Below are 20,148 nucleotides of genomic sequence, written 5' to 3'. Positions count from 1 at the left end.
TCTGGGTGTGCGGGATTTACCCACGGTTGTCTTTGTTTGGTCCCTCGAGTGTCGCCCTCGGGACCAAACCACGCCAACCGTGGGTAAATCCCGCATTACCCACACCCAGGCATGGGTTATTGCTATAATAATTTCCATGCCAGGGGAATGGGAGATGAAGTAGCAAACCTTGTTGTGATGACTGTACCATGACTATTATATAAAATCATGTGCAAGCTGGATAAGAGAGGTGCTTTCACTGAAGGGTTGAAAATGGTAAACATATAATATATTACAGGAATGTTTGAGGCATAGTTTAGTGGAGACAGATTAACGTATGAGATCATATTAAAAGAAAAGCTGCTTAGAGAAAAGTGAAGCAGTGGGTTGTTAAGATGCACAAAATAAATAAATACAATTAAGTAAGTAAAATAAAATAAACAGCAATCAGACACAGTATATGTGCCCAGGGATCAGGACTGCCTACAGCTGTTTAGCTGACATTATCAGGTCCCACAGAAACCATATCAACCCCAAATCACCAGTTTTGATGTTGAATAGCAAATTGTTTAATCCTGCTCTTGATTCTGCTGTCAAATATTCACATGGTAAATAGGGCCAACATACTATTATTGCCCCATATCACACTTACCTTGGTTAATGTTTTACGTGAGAAGGAAGCAGATAAGTTGGTCTTAATAGGTCTTTCCAGGAAAGTCTTTAACCAGGAGTACATCCATACAAATGTTTCAAGCACGGGCATTAAAGCCCTTCTAGCTTGCCAATATGCCAAAAACACTTGTTCCCATAATAAATGTCCAGGCTGCTGTTAAAAATATCTAAACTAGTGCTTGCTTTAATGTAATTTGGTAGTCTGTTCCAAGCATCATCTACTCTGTCAGATAACCAATTAGTACACTTCTCATTCCTATAGAATCTTCTACATAGGTTGTCTGATGATTCTCTAGTTCTTTTTGTTAACCCCAAACATTCCCAGAGGTAGTTGTCCCTAAATGCCTTATATACTTGAATAAGATCTCCTCTTAAATATCTATAAGAGACACTGTACAAGTTCAGATAGTTCAGTCTTTCATAATAACTTAAATTTTCACATCCATGGATGCTCTTGGTATATATCTGCTGTACTCTTTCCAGTTTATTCATGTTTGTTTTCTTATAGGGTTTCCATATTGTTATTCCATACTCAAGTTTGGGTCTAATGTAACTAACAAACAATGACTTCATTATGTTTGATTTCCTAGATTTTATAAATCTTTTTATACAACCTATAGTTCTATAACTATCATTAGCCAATTGAGTGATATGCTTAGAAAAACTCATAGCTGAATCTACCCATGTATCCAGGTCCTTAAATGAGTCTACAGGTTCAATCACTGCATGCTGTATTAAATATTCGCCTTTCAGTTTATGTCTCTCAATGTAGTAGTAGTAAAGAGTAGGTGAGGAGAATGTTAATAATTGAGACGCGAGCCCAGAGACAGACAGTTGAGTTCAATTTAAAATGGATATAATTTTTTGGGGGGGGGGGTCTACACACTTCTTCCTCTATATAGTTTCCTTTTCTTTATGCGAGTTGTTTTCTATGAAACTTGCCAACATGGATCTCTGCTTGACATCGGGTATCCTCATAGGTTCATAGGTTGATACTAGGCTATCTGCCCTAGGGCATTTATAAACCTAGCCAGAGTGTGTTTGGCTTTCACCACCCTTTTAGATTAGTTGACTGTGCCTCTGTATAGTAGGTCACAGAAGATAGCCATTTTGAGGTTAGTTTACTGTGCCTCTGTCTAGTAGGGACACAGAAGAGATCCCAGGGGTAAACCTACAATCTCCCATCCACTCGTCAAGATTTCTCTTGAAGAGGGTCATTGAGGGACTCTGCCTAACATGGATTTGGATTTTGTTCCAGAGTGAGGGGAGCCGCTGGGATATGAATCTGTCCGTCCAGCATGTCCTATTTATTTATGTGCTGAGGTTTAAGTCCCTGGAGCGTGTAGCTCTAAGGGATCTGGATTTCCTGAGGTGGAGCATGTCCATTAATTCTGGGTTGGACATGGCTTTATACGTCAGGCACAGATCGCCTCTGAGTAGTCGGTAAGCAACTGAGTAGAGCTGGAGTTTCTTTAGCCTAACTGTGTAGGGCATCTGTTTGAGTCCCTTGATCCTCTTGGTGAGGTACTTTTGGGGTCTTTCCAGTTGCTGCAGGTATCGGGTAAGGTAAATCCCAAATGGGGCATTGTATTCAATTATGGGCCTGATGAGTGGTGAGTAGAGGGGCACAATGACCTCTCTTGATCTAGATGTGAACCCTTTCGTGATGAGGTGGGCTATATAGAAGGTCTTTCTATCCACTTTGGCAATGTGATTGTCAAAGGAGAGATTGCTATCTACTTGGGTCCCAAAATCTCTAATTACTTCTTACCACCTATGTGGTAATTTGTGGGCACTTGTTTTTCCCAAAGGGGATGACTATGCAGTTTTTGACATTTAGCTTTAGGCCAAGGCTCTAACACCAGTTATCCATCTCTGTGAGACCCTTTTGGAGGATGCTTGTGTCAGTCGGCGAGTCAATTATGGCACCCAGTTTGCAGTCATCTGCGAACTTGGTCAGCCATAGTCCTCCTATGTTAGCCTGTACCTCAGAGAAATATATACCGAACAAGAGAGGTCCCAGGACTGAGCCTTGTGGGATGCCACTTGTAACTGGTTTAGAGTCTGACATGGCACCTGCAATTCTGACCATGTGGGTTCTATCCCTGAGCCAGTTTGCAACCCATCTTGTGAAATAGGGGTTGATATTTAAGCTGGTGAGCTTATTTATGATGCCCGAGTGGGGTATTGTGTCGAAGGCTTTTGCGAGGTCCAGGTAGGCTGTGTGGACTACCTTCCCTTCATCTATGGCCTTGATGACTGTTTCAGAGAAGTCGACCAGTTTCAAGAGGCAAGATCTGCCCTTAACAAAGCCAAATTGGGTAGGATCCAGTGTTTGGAGGTTCCCATTGTCTTTGTTTATGAGTGTCATGATGATACGCGCCATAGCTTTGCAGACCAGGCTAGTCAGTCAGTGTCCAGGGTCCGTTGTGGCACCACCTTTGTGGAGTGGGACCACTGTTGCTGTACGCCATTCCTTGGGTACATATCCTGTAGTAAGGCTGAGATTGAACAGTGACTTTATGTGAGGGTTCAGATGTTCATCGTGTTACACTGCTGCAGTCATCACACTTGGGTTATCCTGCCGTCAGGCGGTCCCGCAGTCGGCCAGAGTTCCAAACTCTTGGTCCAGCGTCAGTTGCTGTCGCTTCTTGATGCCATTTTCTTCAGTCTTTCTTGCCACGCAGTACCCGAAGCAGAAGCAGTTCGCAAGTGCCGGACGGCTGACTCCTGAGATTTTCAAAGTCGAATTTCAGATCCGAAGTCTTCAATAAAGCTAAATACCCCATTGGGGAAACCTTTTTCTTGCCTCAGACCGATGTCAGAAAAAGTTAATAATTGTATTTCTTGTGGGTAGCAAATACCTCATAAGGACTTCCACTCTTACTGTATTCCATGCCTAGGCCCTGATCACGACGTCACTAGTTGTCGGTTTTGTGCTAGATTCAACAAGCTCACTATAAAAAGGCGTTTTGATTTTGCTTTACACTACTTTAGCCGAAGGTTCAATTATACCATGCCGTTGGATCAGTCAATGACCTCAATACCGAAAAAATGCAAAGACAAGGGTAAAGACAGGCATCCGAGGTCCAAAACTGACGAAACCTCTTCTAGGCCAATGGCTGGTTCTCAGGGAGGCAGTTTTGCAGCCTCTGACACCCGCTACCTCAGAGCCACAGGCCGCTTCTGACTCCCATGTGGAGACATCTAGGCCTCTGGAAACTCAAGGTATTGGGCCTACGGAAACTAATCCCTCAGATGGGTCCGGAGCCGCTGAGCAGGCATCAGCTTCTCAGGGTGTTTTCAGACCTTCACAACTTACCATTAAAACAACAGCCAAGACAAAGGTACCATTAAAGACAAAGAAACAAGTACAGCATTCTCCTGGACAGTCCTCCATGCCTAAGAAACGGATGCTTAAAATGGCCGAAGACCTCATTACTCTTATCAGGGGTTCCCATCCCCCGCCTGATAAAAGGCCTAGGCAGGATACAGACTATGACTCCTCTGATCAGGTTTCCATTTCCTCTGATTCCTCTTCAGACCAGGGATACTCTTTACCCCCCTATGAGGACTCTGATGCTGAGGAATCTATCCCTTCAGCCTCTCCTCCTGAGGATTATTCTTTTGGGGAAACTTTACATACCATGAGGGAACATTTCCATTGGGAAAGTCAGGATTACTCTGAATCCAAGAAAAGGCTCAGAGATTTCCTCAGCACAGGCCCCTGGCTATTCTGCCTGTACTAGACATTGTGGATGATGTGTTCTCTGAATCCAGCTTATCTCCTGTCTCTTTGCCCCCTGCTCCAGCCAAGCCAGATAGGTATTATAGAATCCCTGACTCTCACAAGTTTCTTTACAAAAACCCTTCTGCTGATCCAGAAACTATTTCTCAGGGTCCAAAAGGAGTTAAGGCTTCCATTGCAAAAAATCCAGTACCCTCTGACAGAGATTCCAGAGCTTTGGATGGATGGGGGAAGAAAGTCTACACATCTGCAACTTTAGCAGTAAGAGCTTTAAATTGCCAGTTTCACATGCTTAAGTACCAACAACATTTAATGGCTCAGTTAAAACAGAAAATGCTTGCTAGCTCAGAAGCTCCTGATTGTAAAGAAATGCAGTATTTATTGCATGCAGTTGAGCAGGTGGGAAAACATACTCTGCAATGTGGTTTTGATTCTTTAGAGGCCTCTTGTAGAGCAGCAGTTACAGGTTCTGTTATTCAAAGACATGCTTGGTTAAAAGAACAGAGTTTACCTGATCATGTTAAGGCAAAGTTATTGGATGCTCCTTTACAGCATGATACCTTGTTTGGTGTTGAGGCAGAAGAGGTGGATAAAGCTAAATCCATGCAGACAGTCAAGGATTTCTTACAGGTACAGCCACCTCGTTTTAGCAGAAACTGGCCAACAAAAAATTGGTCCTTTCCAGTGTCAGACAGGCCACAGATAGGCAGATACAGACGCCCAAGAGGCAGATCTCAACCCCAAGGCTCAAACAGACAACGACAGTGGGGCACCTCAACCCCAAAAGGAGGTGAGGACAAGTCTCAACCTTACAGGAAACAGTCAAAATGACTTTCCTTTGCATACGCCAAGCACGTCCCTTTTGGAAGCCCCCTTAGGGCGAAAACTAGCACTTTTTTCTCAAAACTGGCAAACAATCACCCAAGACAAATGGGTCCTGAATATTGTCTCAAGGTTACAGATTCCACTTTCATACTTTGCCAAAGCTAAAAGGAATGCCAGACCTGCCACAAAATCAATGGGCAGAGGCACAAAAACAAAGTTCAGCCCTCATGGACATGAGAGCTATACAAAAAGTACCACAACAGGAACAAGGACAAGGATTTTACTCAAGACTCTTCCTGGTCCCCAGAAAGGACAAAGCCTGGAGGCCCATACTGGACCTTTCAATTCTCAATACTTACTTGGATATTCTGAAATTCAAAATGTTGACATTACAGCAGCTTCTACCCATGCTGGGCAAGAAGGCTTGGCTTGTTACTTTGGACCTCAAAGAGGCATACCTGCATGTCCCTATCAGACAAAATTGCAGAGGATACCTCAGATTCAAAGCTGGTGCAATGCACTACCAATTATCTGCACTGCCCTTTGGCTTATCTTCTGTGCCCAGGGTCTTCACAAAGTGCCTGGCACCAGTAATTGCATTTTGCAGACAAAAAGGAATTCAAATATATCCATACCTGGACGACTGCCTCATTCAAGCAGAGACAAAGGGCACTCTTCTACAGCATCTGGCGTTTGTGAAAAAGTTGCTAATTTCTCTAGGGTACACAGTAAATGAAAAGAAGTCAAAACTAGTGCCCTCACAACAGATTACATGCCTAGGTGCCAGCTTAAATACAATGGCCCAGATGGCTTACCTCACGCCAGACAAACAAGTACAACTAACTCAATATTTTCAACTACTGGCAAAAACGTCCCATCTCCCTGCAAGAAAAATTCTGCAGGCCCTGGGATTCATGGCATCCTGCATACTACTAATACCATATGCCAGACTGCATATGAGGAAATTACAATGGTACCTAAAAAGTGTTTGGACTCGACACTCTCACAGTCTAGAAGCAGTAATTCCAGTGATTCCCTGCCTACAGCAGGAGTTTCGATGGTGGGCACAGGCATGTCACCTAAACAAGGGTCAGCCTTATACCCAACCCAAAGCCAGGCAAACTCTAACAGATGCTTCGGATTATGCCTGGGGAGCACACATGGCAGGAAAATGCATTCAGAGCAAGTGGACCACAGTCCAGATGCATCTTCACAGCAATCAAAAAGAGATGTTGGCTGTTCAAAATGCCCTAACAGCTTTCAAGGACCTTCTACATCCAGGACAACTACTATTAAAGACAGACAACACCACAGTAATGTGGTACATAAACAAACAAGGGAGCACTCATTCTTATCCCCTATGCAGGCAAGCCATGACCTTGTGGAACACAGCTCTAACGTACCAAGGTCACCTGCAAGCACAATTGCTGCCAGGAAAGAAAAATACTCTGGCAGACGACCTAAGGGGAAATATCATGGACCCTCACGAATGGAAATTGAATCCACAAATCTTCAGCATGATAACACAAAAATGGGGATGCCCAGACATAGATCTTTTTGCCTCCCCTCTGAATTGCCAACTACAAAAATTCTGCACAAGGACTTATCACAAACAAGCATGGAAAGTGGATGCTCTTCTGTTCAGCTGGAAAAACCTAAAAGTCTATGCCTTCCCACCACTGCCTCTCATTTCAAAGGTACTCCTAAAAGCCAGACAAGAAAAACCACAGATGATCCTGATTGCTCCAGACTGGCCACGCCAGCACTGGTACCCTATCTTAAGGAAGTTGGCTCAGGACCCACCATGGATTTTGCCCCAAATTCCACACCTTCTGACTCAACAAAACAATCAGATCCTGCATGGTCAGCTCAAAACCCTAAATCTGGCTGCATGGCAGATACTTTAGACAAACAGGCAACACCTCTCTCTAAAGCTGTTATGGATATCATTTTGAAGGCCAGGAGGCCTAGCACCAGGAAAGCTTACTCAGAAAAATGGAAGAGATTCTGCGCCTGGAACCAGAATCACAGCCTTGACCCTCTTGTTCCAAACATTCCTCAGATTTTACAATACTTAACTGAGATGCTGGACAGAGGCCTATCCTTTTCATCAATTAAGATCCACGCCTCTGCCATTTCTGCACATTACAACACGGATCCTCCTTTATTCTCTCATCCCTTGCTAAAGCAGTACCTCAGAGGGGCTAAAAACATAAGACCGGCCCGGAGAGCACCAACACCAACTTGGGACCTCAATTTCATTTTGGAAAAACTGACCCACCTTTTGAGCCAGCCAATACAGCCGATCTAAAATTTTTATCATGGAAAACAGCCCTGCTCCTGGCAGTAACGTCAGCACGAAGAGTCTCAGAGCTACAGGCATTAATGGCAGTGGAATCTTTTATAATTTTTCATCAGGACAGGGTATCTTTAAGGACAAACCCTACGTTCATGCCAAAGGTGGTATCTAGTGTGGCTCTTAACCAAACCATCCATTTGCCTACTTTTTATCCAAACCCCCAAAATAAAGGGGAGAAAATTCTGCGTTCTTTGGACATACACAGGCAGCTACACTTCTACTTGGACAAAACAAAAGCTTTCAGGAAAACTGATCAACTGTTCGTAGCATATGCTGCAGGATCACAAGGCAAGGCTATCTCAAAGCAGACTATATCCAAATGGATAGGACACTGTATTCGGTACTGCTGCACACAGCATGGAAAATCAGTCCCTAATAGCGTTAGGCCTCATTCCACCAGGGTAACAGCCACTTCAACAGCCTTTCTCAGAGGAGTACCTACCAAGGAAATTTTGGAGGCTGCAACTTGGAGTTCAGTGCACACCTTCACCAAGCATTACCACCTGCCTCTTTACTCTAAATCCAGAGCAGGATTTGCCACTGCAGTTCTGCAGGGCCTCTTAGCCAATCCTAACTCTTTATAGACCAGCCACCCAACCTTAGATTTGGGATTCAACCCAAGTGTGATGACCGCAGCAGTGTAACACGATGAACATAGTACAGTTTTGTACCTACCATAAATGTAGATGTTCGAGTGTTCACACTGCTGCAGTCCAGGTTACCCTCCCTCCATCCCCTCTGAACTAGCTGGACCTATCTATACCCTTCCATCCTATACAACCTTTAGGGTATGTTTGCTGGTAACTGAAGGTATTGTTTTTATTTTATATGTATATTTTTGATTAGCAATATGTATTGCCTACCCATGTGGGGGCACCTGACATCTGGGGTAAGAAAAACTGAAGAAAATGGCGTTGGATGCATATTATATACCCCTGGTGCACTGATGTCAGGGAAGAAGCGACAGCAACCGACGCCAGACCAAGACTTTGGAACTCTGGCCGACTGCGGGATCGCCTGATGGCAGGATAACCCAAGTGTGATGACTGCAGCAGTGTGAACACTCAAACAGCTACATTTATGGTAGGTACAAAACTGTACTTTCTTCTTGGAGTTCGTGTAAGACGCAGCCCGGGACACCGTCCTGTCCCATTGATGCTGTGTTTTTTGCTTTGGAGAGGGCAGCTCTCACCTGTGCATCTGTGATGTCAGGGAGGCTACACTCTGTTGGGATAGACATTTGCTCTTTTGGGGGGGAAGGGGGGGGAGTTTGCACTGCACCTGTCTGCCAGGATGTTGGCAATGTCTGTGGGTTCAGTGTATTTTTTGTCATTTTGAACTAACTCAGAGCATATCTGGGAGTTGCCACCCAGATTCCTGACATAACTAAAGAAGGCCTTGTGATTATCTTTAGCGTCTTGTGCAATTTTTCTTTCAAAGCTGGCCTTAGATGATTTTATGAGGGATCATAGTTTCTTCCTAGTACAGATCAGAGATGCCTTCCCTTTTTGGGATTTTGCTCTTATGTAGTAGCTTCCTCCTTCTGTTGTACAGCTTATTTATGGCTGGGGTCCACCAGACAGGTCTCCTGCCTTTGGAGGAGTGAGTCTTGGTTTTATTTGGGATAGCATGATCCATGCATTCCTGTAGGTGTCCATAGAATGTGTTTCTAAAGGATTCTGCGGTTTGGGCCGTATTTTCCACTGGCCCGGGGGCTTTGAAGGATTCCACCTCAGTTTTGAGAAGTGTGAAGTTTGCTTTTGAGAAGTTCTTCACCGTCGTTTCCTTGGCTGGGGGTGGGGATGGGATATGGATGTCCAGTGAGATTAATTTATGGTCAGATCTTACCAATGAGGGGTATACCTCTAGTATGGAACAGAGTCCCCATGTTGGTGATGATCAGGTCCAATATGTTTTCCCCTCTTGTGGGAGTGGTGACTAGTTGTTCCATAGCATTTGAGTTTATAAATTCTAGGAACCGTTGGGTGAGGGTGTTGGGGCTTGAGTAGTGCTCCCAGTCTATGTTTGGGTAGTTGAAGTCACCCAATATAATGGTGTTTGGAGAGACCTTCATATTCTCCAGTGTTCTCAGGAAAGCCCAGTAGGGTTCCTGAGTTTGGGAGGGTGGTCTGTAGCAGGCTACAAACTGAAAGGCAGTTTTGCCCACTGTTAGTTGCACATGGATGGTCTCCGATGCTTCGTGCAGTGCCACTAACCTGGAGGTGTGGGTATCTTTGATGAATATGGATACTCCCCCTCCTTTTGTGGTTCGGTCCGAGTTTTGGGGCCGAAAAGCATGGTATGAGGTATAACCTGGTAGTGTTGGGGTGCTCTCCCTTGAACCAGGTTTCTGTTACTGCACAGATATCGATATCCTCCATACTGAGGAGAGCCTCGATTGCGTGCATCTTGAGGTTTAGACTTCTGGCGTGCAGCATTGCCCTTAGTTTCTTTTTCTTTGTGTTGTCTATAGAGGTGGGTTTGTCTGAGCCTTGCCTAAAAAAGGCACTATGGGGGTGGCAAGAGCCTTAGCCAGTATTCGAAAGCCCAGGGGTGGCAGGTGCAAGCCGTCCCTAGCGAAGCAACGTGGCTTGTCATGCATGTCATCCCAGGCTGACAGACACAGGATCCCCTTTGAATGACACCAATACTTTAGCCAATTGTTAAAAATAGATCATTTTGTCTTTATACTGTGGCATCATTCTTGGTGAGGGTAAGATGCTACTCAAGGTCAGGGTCATACCGGCCTGGGCTACATGATCAGAGAGCTCCTCTATGTCTCTTTTCATGTAGTCCAGGGAGGTACATCTCAGGTCATTCACACCAGCATGGACAATGACGGAGTCATATTTATACTTGCTTTGGAGTGACCTGAGTGCTTGTATTATGTGGCAGATCCTGGCACCTGGCAGGCAGCTTACAGTGACCTTCTCCTTGTTCAGCCTGGTGAGTGGGACGTCAGTGTGTCTGACAATAGAGTCACCTATTACAAATGTATTAGGTGTGTTGTTTAGCCTTAAGGGCTGTGACTGTGTGGCACACTGACTTTGTGAACTATGTGATACGTGGATATTGTTGTGGGGTAGCGGTTTCTTGGATGTCTGCTTTGGAGGTCTCTGCTGCTTGGGCAGATTTTTATTTAGAGCCTCCGAGTATGTTTTTGTGTGTTTGTGTTTGGTTTTCTGTTGCAATAGGTCTATGGGAGACTGGATTTGTGGTGTGTGTGGTTACCTTCTCCTCCTGACTGACTACGCCAGTACTGGATTGAGAGAGCTCAGCCTCCAGTTTGGCTATGTAGTTGCATCTCTCATGTATATTTGAGCTTGTTGAGAGGAGGAGAGGGTGGTCTGTGCACATAATGCAGTTGTAACATTGCCTCAAGATTCCCAGATTCACTAGCTGGACTGGAGAGTAAACCTGAAACTGACTTTTGGACATGCCAGAATAGTATAAGGAACTACTTTTTGACTGATCAAAAAGGACCAATAGGGAGCCAAGTACTTAAAGGGAGTATAAGAGGGTGTAGTGCTTTAGTTTATTAGTGCTTACTTATAAGATTACTTATACGAGCAACTGCAGGGCTTTAGAATGAAAATAGAGTGCTTACTTTGAGATTTAGAACAGTTCTAAGGGAAAAAGTGAAGAGCAGACTTTGTGGAGCCGGGAATAATTTAAACCCGTTTAAGCGGCGCTGCCCGATGCTATGCTATGCGCAAAATCGTGCAAAACCGTGCAAATGTGGGTTCTAAAGCAGGGAAACTGAAAGAGATAGGAATTGACCCAGAGTGGCCAATAAGCTACTAGTTTCAGGGCTGAGACCACTCCTCCAGGGACAGATAGGCTGCTCAAAGCTCCCCACTCTCACTGGTGAACAGAGAAGCTTCCTCCTATCCAAGTAAGGATATGGGCAACACAGGAAACTATACCACAGTCCGGAATTCAGCAAAACCTGAAATCTGGACTAATCTAGTTCAGCAAAGGCGGGAAAAGAGAATATTTTTTTTTTGTTTTTTTTCAGGAAACAGCAGAAAAACACACAGAAAACACTGTAAATGCTATAAACAGGCTAGCGCACTTTAGTGTGCAGTCTACAACAGTTATACAATACAAAAACGACTATAAATTGATATAAAACAAGTGCAAAAACTGTAAAAAGCAGAAGGCAAATGCAATTTAAACTTTTTAAAGCACAGATCAGTTAGAAATTCGCTTTTTAGGCAGGAAAAGGCAGTCAGAGCAAAAAAAGAGAAAAAATACTTAAATCTGGAAAAGTCTCTCTTGGGTCTCTCTGTTGCCTGTATCTCTCTGCAGGACACCACGAGGAGATGTGCGTAGTTGTATACTGGTGCAAAACCACGCAAATGCAGGTTTTAAAGCAGGGAAACTGAAAGAGATAAGAATTGACCCAAAACGGCCAATAAGCTACTAGTTTCAGGGCTAAGACCACTCCTCCAGGGACAGATAGGCTGCTCAAAGCTCCCCACTCTCACTGGTGAACAGAGAAACTTCCTCCTATCCAAGTAAGGATATGGGCAACACAGGAAACTGTACCACAGTCCGGAATTCAGCAAAACCTGAAATCTGGACTAATCTAGTTCAGCAAAGGTGGGAAAAGAGAATATTTTTTTGTCTTTTTTTTTTTTTTTTCAGGAAACAGCAGAAAAACACACAGAAAACACTGTAAATGCTATAAACAGGCTAGTGCACTGTAGTGTGTAGCCTACAACAGTTATACAATACAAAAACAACTTAAATTGATATAAAACGAGTGCAAAAACTGTAAAGAGCAGAAGGCAAATGCAATTTAAACTTTTTAAAGCACAGATCAGTTAGAAATATGCTTTTTAGGTGGGAAAAGGCAGTTGGAGCAAAAAACAGAGAAAAAAATACTTAAATCTGGAAAAGTCTCTCTTGGGTCTCTCTGTTGCCTGTATCACTCTGCAGGACACCACAAGGAGCTGTGCAGAGTTGTATACTGGCGCAAAACCGTGCAAATGCGGGTTTTAAATTTGCATTAGCACATTACTGAAGTCCATGAGTGTATTTATTTATTTTATTTTACATTTGTTGACTGGGCTAGTCCAACTGGATACATGTCCATTTTCAGTAGAGGCCCGGGGAGATAAGCTCCAGTTACTCTATTAATTCAAAAGAGATTTAAAAAAATAATATACATAGTCAATAAAGATTAAACATAAAGATCATCAGTACAGGTTTTACAAAAAAAGAAAAAACAATGTGGTATTATAAGAAACATATTTAGCTAGGAGAAGTTTGACAATTATATAGAAGACCAGGAAAAAGAACAGATTCAAACTAATAATTAAGGTTGTTTTTTAAAAGTAAATGCTCAAATATAACAAAAACAACATGAAGTTAGTATATATACAAAGTGGAAACATATGTGGTCTCAGCAAGTTGATTATTGCAGAAATATGTATTCTGTGGTAATTACCCGAAGAGACAAGGCTAGATATCAAAGTAAGGAGGCTTACTATCACAGTGTAAGTGTTAGGAGGAAGGAAAAAGCAGTAAGGATAAACAGGGGGGGGGTGTTAGTCTGGATTACAGACTATATCATGTACTGAGTTCCCCTCACCTGTTTTAGTATTGCCATAGGCATAAAAGAGGGTTCAGATTTATCCAGCAAGAGCTACTTTATGAAACCTGTTGTTATTCTACTTGATCACTGGTATTTGAGAATTTAGCCAGCCCACCTACAAAATACTTTACCTCACTTAACTTAGCCAGCCTACCCACATAGTACTTTTTTTTCACTTTTCTTAGCATGGAATGGAATTCAACTACTTTTACCTTTTTCAAACCATTTTCCCAGTGTGCTGTGACACATGTACTTACAGACTGTTTTGCTGGAGCCATGTAGAGTAAAATGAAGAGATTTTGCAGCTTGTAAAATGACACCAGAGAACATCTGATAGACTTTAACGTTTGCTGTAACGATGTCAAAGCCATTAGTTTCCTGTACCTTCTCAACCTTTAGCTCTGGGGTCATCTGGAGCATTTCACTACTCCATCAGTCAGTCTGCATTCCACACCACTCTTCCTGTTGTACTGTTAGTCATCTCTTATTGTATAGAAACATGGAACCTGACAACAGGTGAGGCCTGCTTGAATTTGGCCTGATAGCAAAGGGGTGTAGCATCAGCTTATGCTGTCAGTAGCTCATAGGTGTAACATCAGCTTATTCTGTCAGCAGCTCATGGGTCTACTAGTAACCAGGTAATCTGGAGAATCACGTTGGGGGGAGGACTTGGGTAACCAAAGTCTTGTTTGTCTTGGGAAGGGGGAGAAGGGAAGGGATTGCCTACTGTTGCACTGGTCCCTTCTGGAGGCAAGGGTATGACACTGCAGCTGCTGAATGTAGATAGAAACGCTGTCCTAGTGATGCGTGTGTGGCAGCATTGTACAGAAGTACTCGCAGCATTCTGCTCTCTGTCTTGAGAGTAACAAGTTATCTCTGCAGACACCTGGGATTGTGCTGCATAAGAAAAGCCTTGAGCTGCTCTCAGACAGCATCCATGATAAAAAGCTCCCATCTCCCAGACCCAGATGTATGGCTCATGACCGGGGTGGGAGCAAACTGGCAATTAATGTGAAGGTGGGCTGGATGGTGAGGGGAAAAATACCAGGATTCACCACATAGCTGGCACTGTCGCGGAGAAGAAACAGTAAAAGCGATAAGGGCTGTTTACTTCACTTACTGTGCTCATTCTCTGAGTTAATAGATAAGCTACAGATTCTAGTTTACCAGCAGTTTTGTCTGTCTATTCTCTCATAACAAATGCCATGTTGTCTGTTGTATGCATTTTTCCGAGTTGTAAGCTTAGAAAATTAGGCCATATTTCAACAGTAAAACGCAATAATAACTACATTTTTCCAACTAAACAAAAATAGGATTGTATAGTATAAGAGATGCACAAACTTTATGCCAGGCTAGTTTGTTTAAATTCTAAAGTCACACCTCTAAAAACAATTTTCAATGTCAGCATCTTTAATTATTAGGTTGCATAACAAACTGGTTATGTATAGCTGTCACTTCATATGTAGCAGTGAAAGTCATTTCATGTTATGTGGTCTTCCTCACAGTCTATGTGATTTACAGTTCTTTATTTCATTATGTACTTACTAAATTTGCTTTGGCTGCATTCACTGAGACAGGAACACACCAGAAGTTTTGTACTATTTATTAATGAGACATGAATAGCTTATTGAGTAGAATGCACTAAACTTGATTGCAGTGACACTTTTATTTCTCAAAAGATTGCTACTGAAACTTTTAGTTATGACTATTTCTTATATAAATACAGGGATCTACTTCAGAAGCTCAAAGTTTCAAAATTTCGAACTTCAAATGTCCGAAACCATAAGATTGAAGTTTTGAAACTTTGAAAACCTAATTAAAAAAAAATCATGTTTTTTTAAGGTTTGGCAGGGTCAAGCCCCCCTGCTCCCCCCACACCCACTGCTAATTAAATATACCAACTCCGGGATTGCAGTACAGTGAGGAAAATGGTAAATATCCTGTTCCAAGCTGTATGGCGATCTCCATTCAAAACATTCAAAGTTTCAAAATTTCGATCTTATGGTCCCGGCCTTTTGAAGTTCAGTTTTGAAACTTTGAGCTTCTAAAAGGGATCCAAATACAAACATGATTATTGCCCTTTCTTAGCATTTCTACCTTACTACCTAATGAATGGTAACATGACCAATAAAAGGTCCTTAATTTGAGGGTGCTGAAAAAGTGCAGCATTATAATGGGAAAACAGGACATTCCATAAAGGAATGGTCAGAGATATCTTATTCACGAACCAGAATTTTGTTTTCCATTTGGCAGGTACTGAAAGGAATGGCAAAGTTGGAGGGCCAATCATATCTGGCCTTACTAAGGAGTTTTTACTGATGTCTCAGACAGATTCAACATGTATGTTTATGGATCTGCTTCACATGGTTGAAACACCATAAAACTTATGCTGATTTAGCCGAGACGACGGTACCAAAACTAAAAAAGCCGAACACCTTACTTTTTCCCAGGGCAAGGAAACACTTGTCCAAAACTACATTATACATTGCAACAAACCAAACTATCTGAAACCCACCTAGGTGGGGGCTGCAACCCCACACTCCCCATGTGGGAGGCTGTACCCTCAATTATATGTACTAACTCTGAGATAGCACTACAGTGAAGAAAAGGGCATATTTCTCCATGCTGGGAAATATGTTCAGCATTTTTAGTTTCATTTTATGGTCTTGCGAACATGTGAAGTAGAACCATGTGTTGTAGATATGTTTGTGTGAATATATATATATATATATATATATATATATATATATATATATATATATATATATACACATGTATATAGATACAGATATAAATATATTGTTCTTAAAGAACAGTTGATCAGCTGACCAAGTTGCACTGTCAACAATATAATATAACCGATATGAACCAAACCATTGCAGAAAATTGATAAAGCCTAGCAAGGGCAAAACCATGGTCTTCTGTGGAGCTTTCTTGTGGAGTTGCTAAAAAAAAAAAAATATATATATATATATATATATATATGTGTGTGTGTGTGTGTGTATTTTTTTGCTGCTTTAGTGCTAATTTTTCATCTTTGTTGATATATATTTGTATGTGTGTATGTGTTTGTGTGTATGTATGTATATATATATGTGTATATATATATATATATATATATATATATATATATATATATATATATATATATGGTTTCCTTAAACATGTTTTGTTTCCCTTTATCTCACATTATAGACATTACTTTTGTTTGTTATAAATTACATGGAATATTTTCTAATTGCCATCTCAGTCTCCATGTTTTTATTACTCAGTGGGACGGTTTAACCTCCGCTTGACTTACAGATTAGTACAGCTACAGAACACATTTGAATTGATGGCTGCAATTGTTTTCTCACAGGTAAATGGCAAAAACACATCTAATAAGTTTCATTTATTTTTAATGCATAACCTCCCAGCCAGTACCTACACTTGTTACTTTAATTATAAATTTTGTTCCTGTTATTCTGAAATGTATCCATCCTTCTTTCTAAACTTTCCGTTTGCACTTGTGCTCCATTCACAGTGGCAGAAGCTGCTCTAGGTCGATAAACTAGAGATGTTTGATTGATTTAGGTTAATAAACTAGAAACTGCAGATGTTTAGCCGCACTGATGGGTATGCACAGCCATAACACTCCTTTTAGGCATCATTACTGACTCACAGCATCACTGACAGACAGAGGAGTAGAGTTCCACATCTTAAGCTCTTAGCTTTTTAAAATAATGCTATTGTGTAATGGCAGTAAAGCATGGAAGAGTTACGAGTAATTCCATATATTTAAGCACAGTGAGGCGGAAGGGAGACCAAGTTTGATCACTCTGTGTGTGTGTCGTCTGACTTAGGACCAAAACGTGGATAAAATATGAAATGTGCATTATCAGCCTGTGTGTGTGTTGATGCATAGTAGTTTTGATACTACACTGTATGAAGCAGGAAAAGGACACACAATTTTGTCATGTATATCACTAATCAAAAGCTGATTATATGATTATGATCAGCGTACTGTGCATCCTGTTACAATATTCTAAAACTGGTATATACAGTCCTAGTCTTCTTTTATACAAGTATATGTACAATAGAGTTGTGGATGTAATAAACCTGGAACTGTACTACAGCATGCAAAACAGCACTTGATGATAATATTTTGTTCTGTGAAATGTCTATGGGCTTGTTTTACTAGAATTGATGTTCTCACTGCCTTGTCTTGTCATGTAATGGATAAACTGCTATATCTAGTATTTATGAAGGGGTTGGAGCATCAGTATACAGTTCTGTTAAAAGTGGTGTCTAGTCATATTTCTCCTCATCTAGTCTTTTTGTTTTTCTTTTTGTATATTACAAGTGAAGGGAGTGTGATCGCCTACTTCTGGATGCGGTTCGATGTTTCAGAATCGAACTCTGCTGTACTACCTTCACTTTCAAAGAGCTATGTCCTCTCACTCCTACAGAAGTCCACAAGGAAGCCAAAGCAGACAGGTGTCTCAGAAGATTTACGGATCACCACTGTGGCACTCTCTCGTAAGGATAATTTCCCTCCCATTTCTGTACATATTTTGATAAATGACATATTGAAAAGACCTGCCTTGTGCTGTCAGTACTCTTGACAAGAGTCAAACGTTTCTTGTTCAGTGTCACCTGATAACTTTAGATGAAAAAATCTGCCTTGGTATTGCAAAAGTTGTTCATTTGGTATTAACTGAATGGTAATCCAGCATGATATTGCAAAAGTTGTTCATTTGGTATTAACTGAATGGTAATCCAGCATAATATTGCAAAAGTTGTTCATTTGGTATTAACTGAATGGTAATCCAAATGTGCAGCAGCCCCATCACATATTGACACTTTGGAAGAGGGTTTCTGCCACTTGAAAATTAGCAGTTAGTTCAGAATTTGATCAGGTTTAACCTTGGAAAATGTACTCAGATAGATGAATGTAATTGGACTAGCACTGGTTTTTGAAGTATAGGGGGTGGTATATTAAACATAGAACAGACCTTCCCAGACTGTAATATACATTTCACATGAAACCATTATTTAAACGTATGACAAAAATGTGTCGTAGATTGGCTGGTATTTATCTTGCCTTGCATGGTGTCTGCTGTTGTGCTTTTATGTGATAAAGTCCTCTGTTAAGGATTTTAGGAAAGTCACAAGTCAGGTCTATGTCATAAAATGTTGTTTTATCCCATGGTAATTTCTCTCTCTCTTTCTCCAGTTATTTGTCTTTTGCAATTTTTTATAAATGCACAGGATATGGGTCCAATTATTTAGTCAATTAATTTAATTTTTCTTAATTTACGAGTTTCCATTTCAGTATCAATCTTAGACATTTGCTTAATCAAATTTTTATTTAGTTTATCCTACAGGCAGTGTCCCTGAAAAAAATATCGGGAGAAATATGTGCCTTTTTTCAGCCCAGCAATGTTCTGTTCATAAACGTGACTGTCGATAAACATAAATGAGGCTACCTTCTTAATAGAGCATTAACATTCCAAAAATGAAGCATCTTCAGTTACCTACACCTGGCTGTTAAAATAATCTCGATCCTTGTGGCGACATACTTTGTCGTTGTGCCTTCAAGAAACGTAGGTGCCAAATTTGTGCAAGTTTTCTGGAGAACTGAGGTAGTTCCACAAATGCCTTCTTGATATTTATAAAATGTCCACAAGATGGCACCATGCAATAATTTTCAGTATTTTGACTTCTGCTCTGGCTACATTTATATATTTGTTATGAACTGATTTTTTTATATATAATATATTCATTTTATGTTTTTGAATTTAGGTTTATGTGAATGGCTTCATGAAAGTGGTAGTATGCATTTGTTGAGTCATTTAAGTAATGTCCACTGTATTTCATTGTTGGATTATGTACCATGGCTTCTTGATCTTTGTTAATTTTGTAATTAATTCTCTGCCCCCAATCTGTGTTTATTCAGGGGCATTGGCCAGTGATGTCAGCACTGAAGAAGCTTCTTTATACAGTGGGAAACCCAGTTTGCTGAGTGGTAGTTGTCACATATTTTTCTGTCGATCTTGGCAATGTGGTGCTGTGTTTTTGTTGGGCATAATGTCATTATAACACATCTACCTATATGTTAATCACATGCATCTTTTTCACTATCTCGTGTGTGCTCTCTCTCTCTCTCTCTCTTAATCGACCACATTTGGTCAGCTGCACAGATGGTCAACAGGTGTGCAATTTTGACAATCACTAGATAGGGGAATATCCATTTTTCCCTGGGACTGTGTATTCTCAGTTAATGTATATAATTAGTGGGACCCCCCCCCCCCCGCATAGGGAGGTAATATTTGTTTTTGTTTTTTTTGTTTAAGTAATATTTGCATGCACCAAGAAGCAATTGCAGAGTATCCATATTAGTAGAAGTTTCCATTGTCCGTGTAGAGTGGTTGAAATGTACACCTCCACTCAAACCAGTAACAAAACAGAGCGGGTAAACAGTGAACAAGCACAGATTTAATAAATTCAAGTTAGTAGTTTAGCATTTTCGTCTGTTACAGAACTTCATCAGAACTACTGAAGCATAATACCAGGGATGTAAATACCCAGTAAATGTCACATGATACAAAACATTAATCAATAAAAGAGATGCAATCAAATACAAGAGTGGTTTACCTTCAGGACATTGACATTTGTTTTAGCCAACCAACTGAAGGTAAATCATATATATGTCTGTGCATACACTGAAAGTGTTGACTCGTATTATTCCCATTTTCAGTGTCACAATCAGCTAAATATGACCTATATTAAGTTTTGCTGTACTTGAGCCAGTCTTGGTTGTCAAGCTGAAATTTGGCAGTAATTTGCTCAGGCATTAAAGTACATATTTTTTTCATACAGTCAGCCCTATATCAAAAGCCTTTGGGCCACTATTTTGTAGAAGCATGCATGTATGTGGATTCAGAAAAGCCTTCCTGGTCTTTGATAGGTCTTAAAATGTAT

At 41.2% G+C, this 20,148-nt stretch overlaps 1 protein-coding gene across 2 annotated transcripts in view; it reads left to right on the top strand.

Moving 5' to 3' along the window:
- The window catches only part of LOC122809158 (suppressor of tumorigenicity 14 protein homolog), a 1,180,509-nt gene that overhangs the window by 627,574 nt on the left and 532,787 nt on the right, over nt 1–20,148 (top strand). For both annotated transcript variants that reach the window (XM_044080444.1, XM_044080445.1), the window contains exon 5: nt 17,528–17,703. In XM_044080444.1, coding sequence (XP_043936379.1) covers nt 17,528–17,703 — 176 coding nt within the window. The remainder of the gene's footprint in view (nt 1–17,527; nt 17,704–20,148) is intronic.

Source organism: Protopterus annectens, chromosome 8.part0 (assembly GCF_019279795.1).
Source record: "Protopterus annectens isolate FY-2018-M chromosome 8.part0, PAN1.0, whole genome shotgun sequence".
Taxonomy (NCBI): domain Eukaryota; kingdom Metazoa; phylum Chordata; order Ceratodontiformes; family Protopteridae; genus Protopterus; species Protopterus annectens.
The sequence above is the reverse complement of the archived record's forward strand: the minus strand, read 5'-3'. Positions and strand labels throughout refer to the sequence as shown.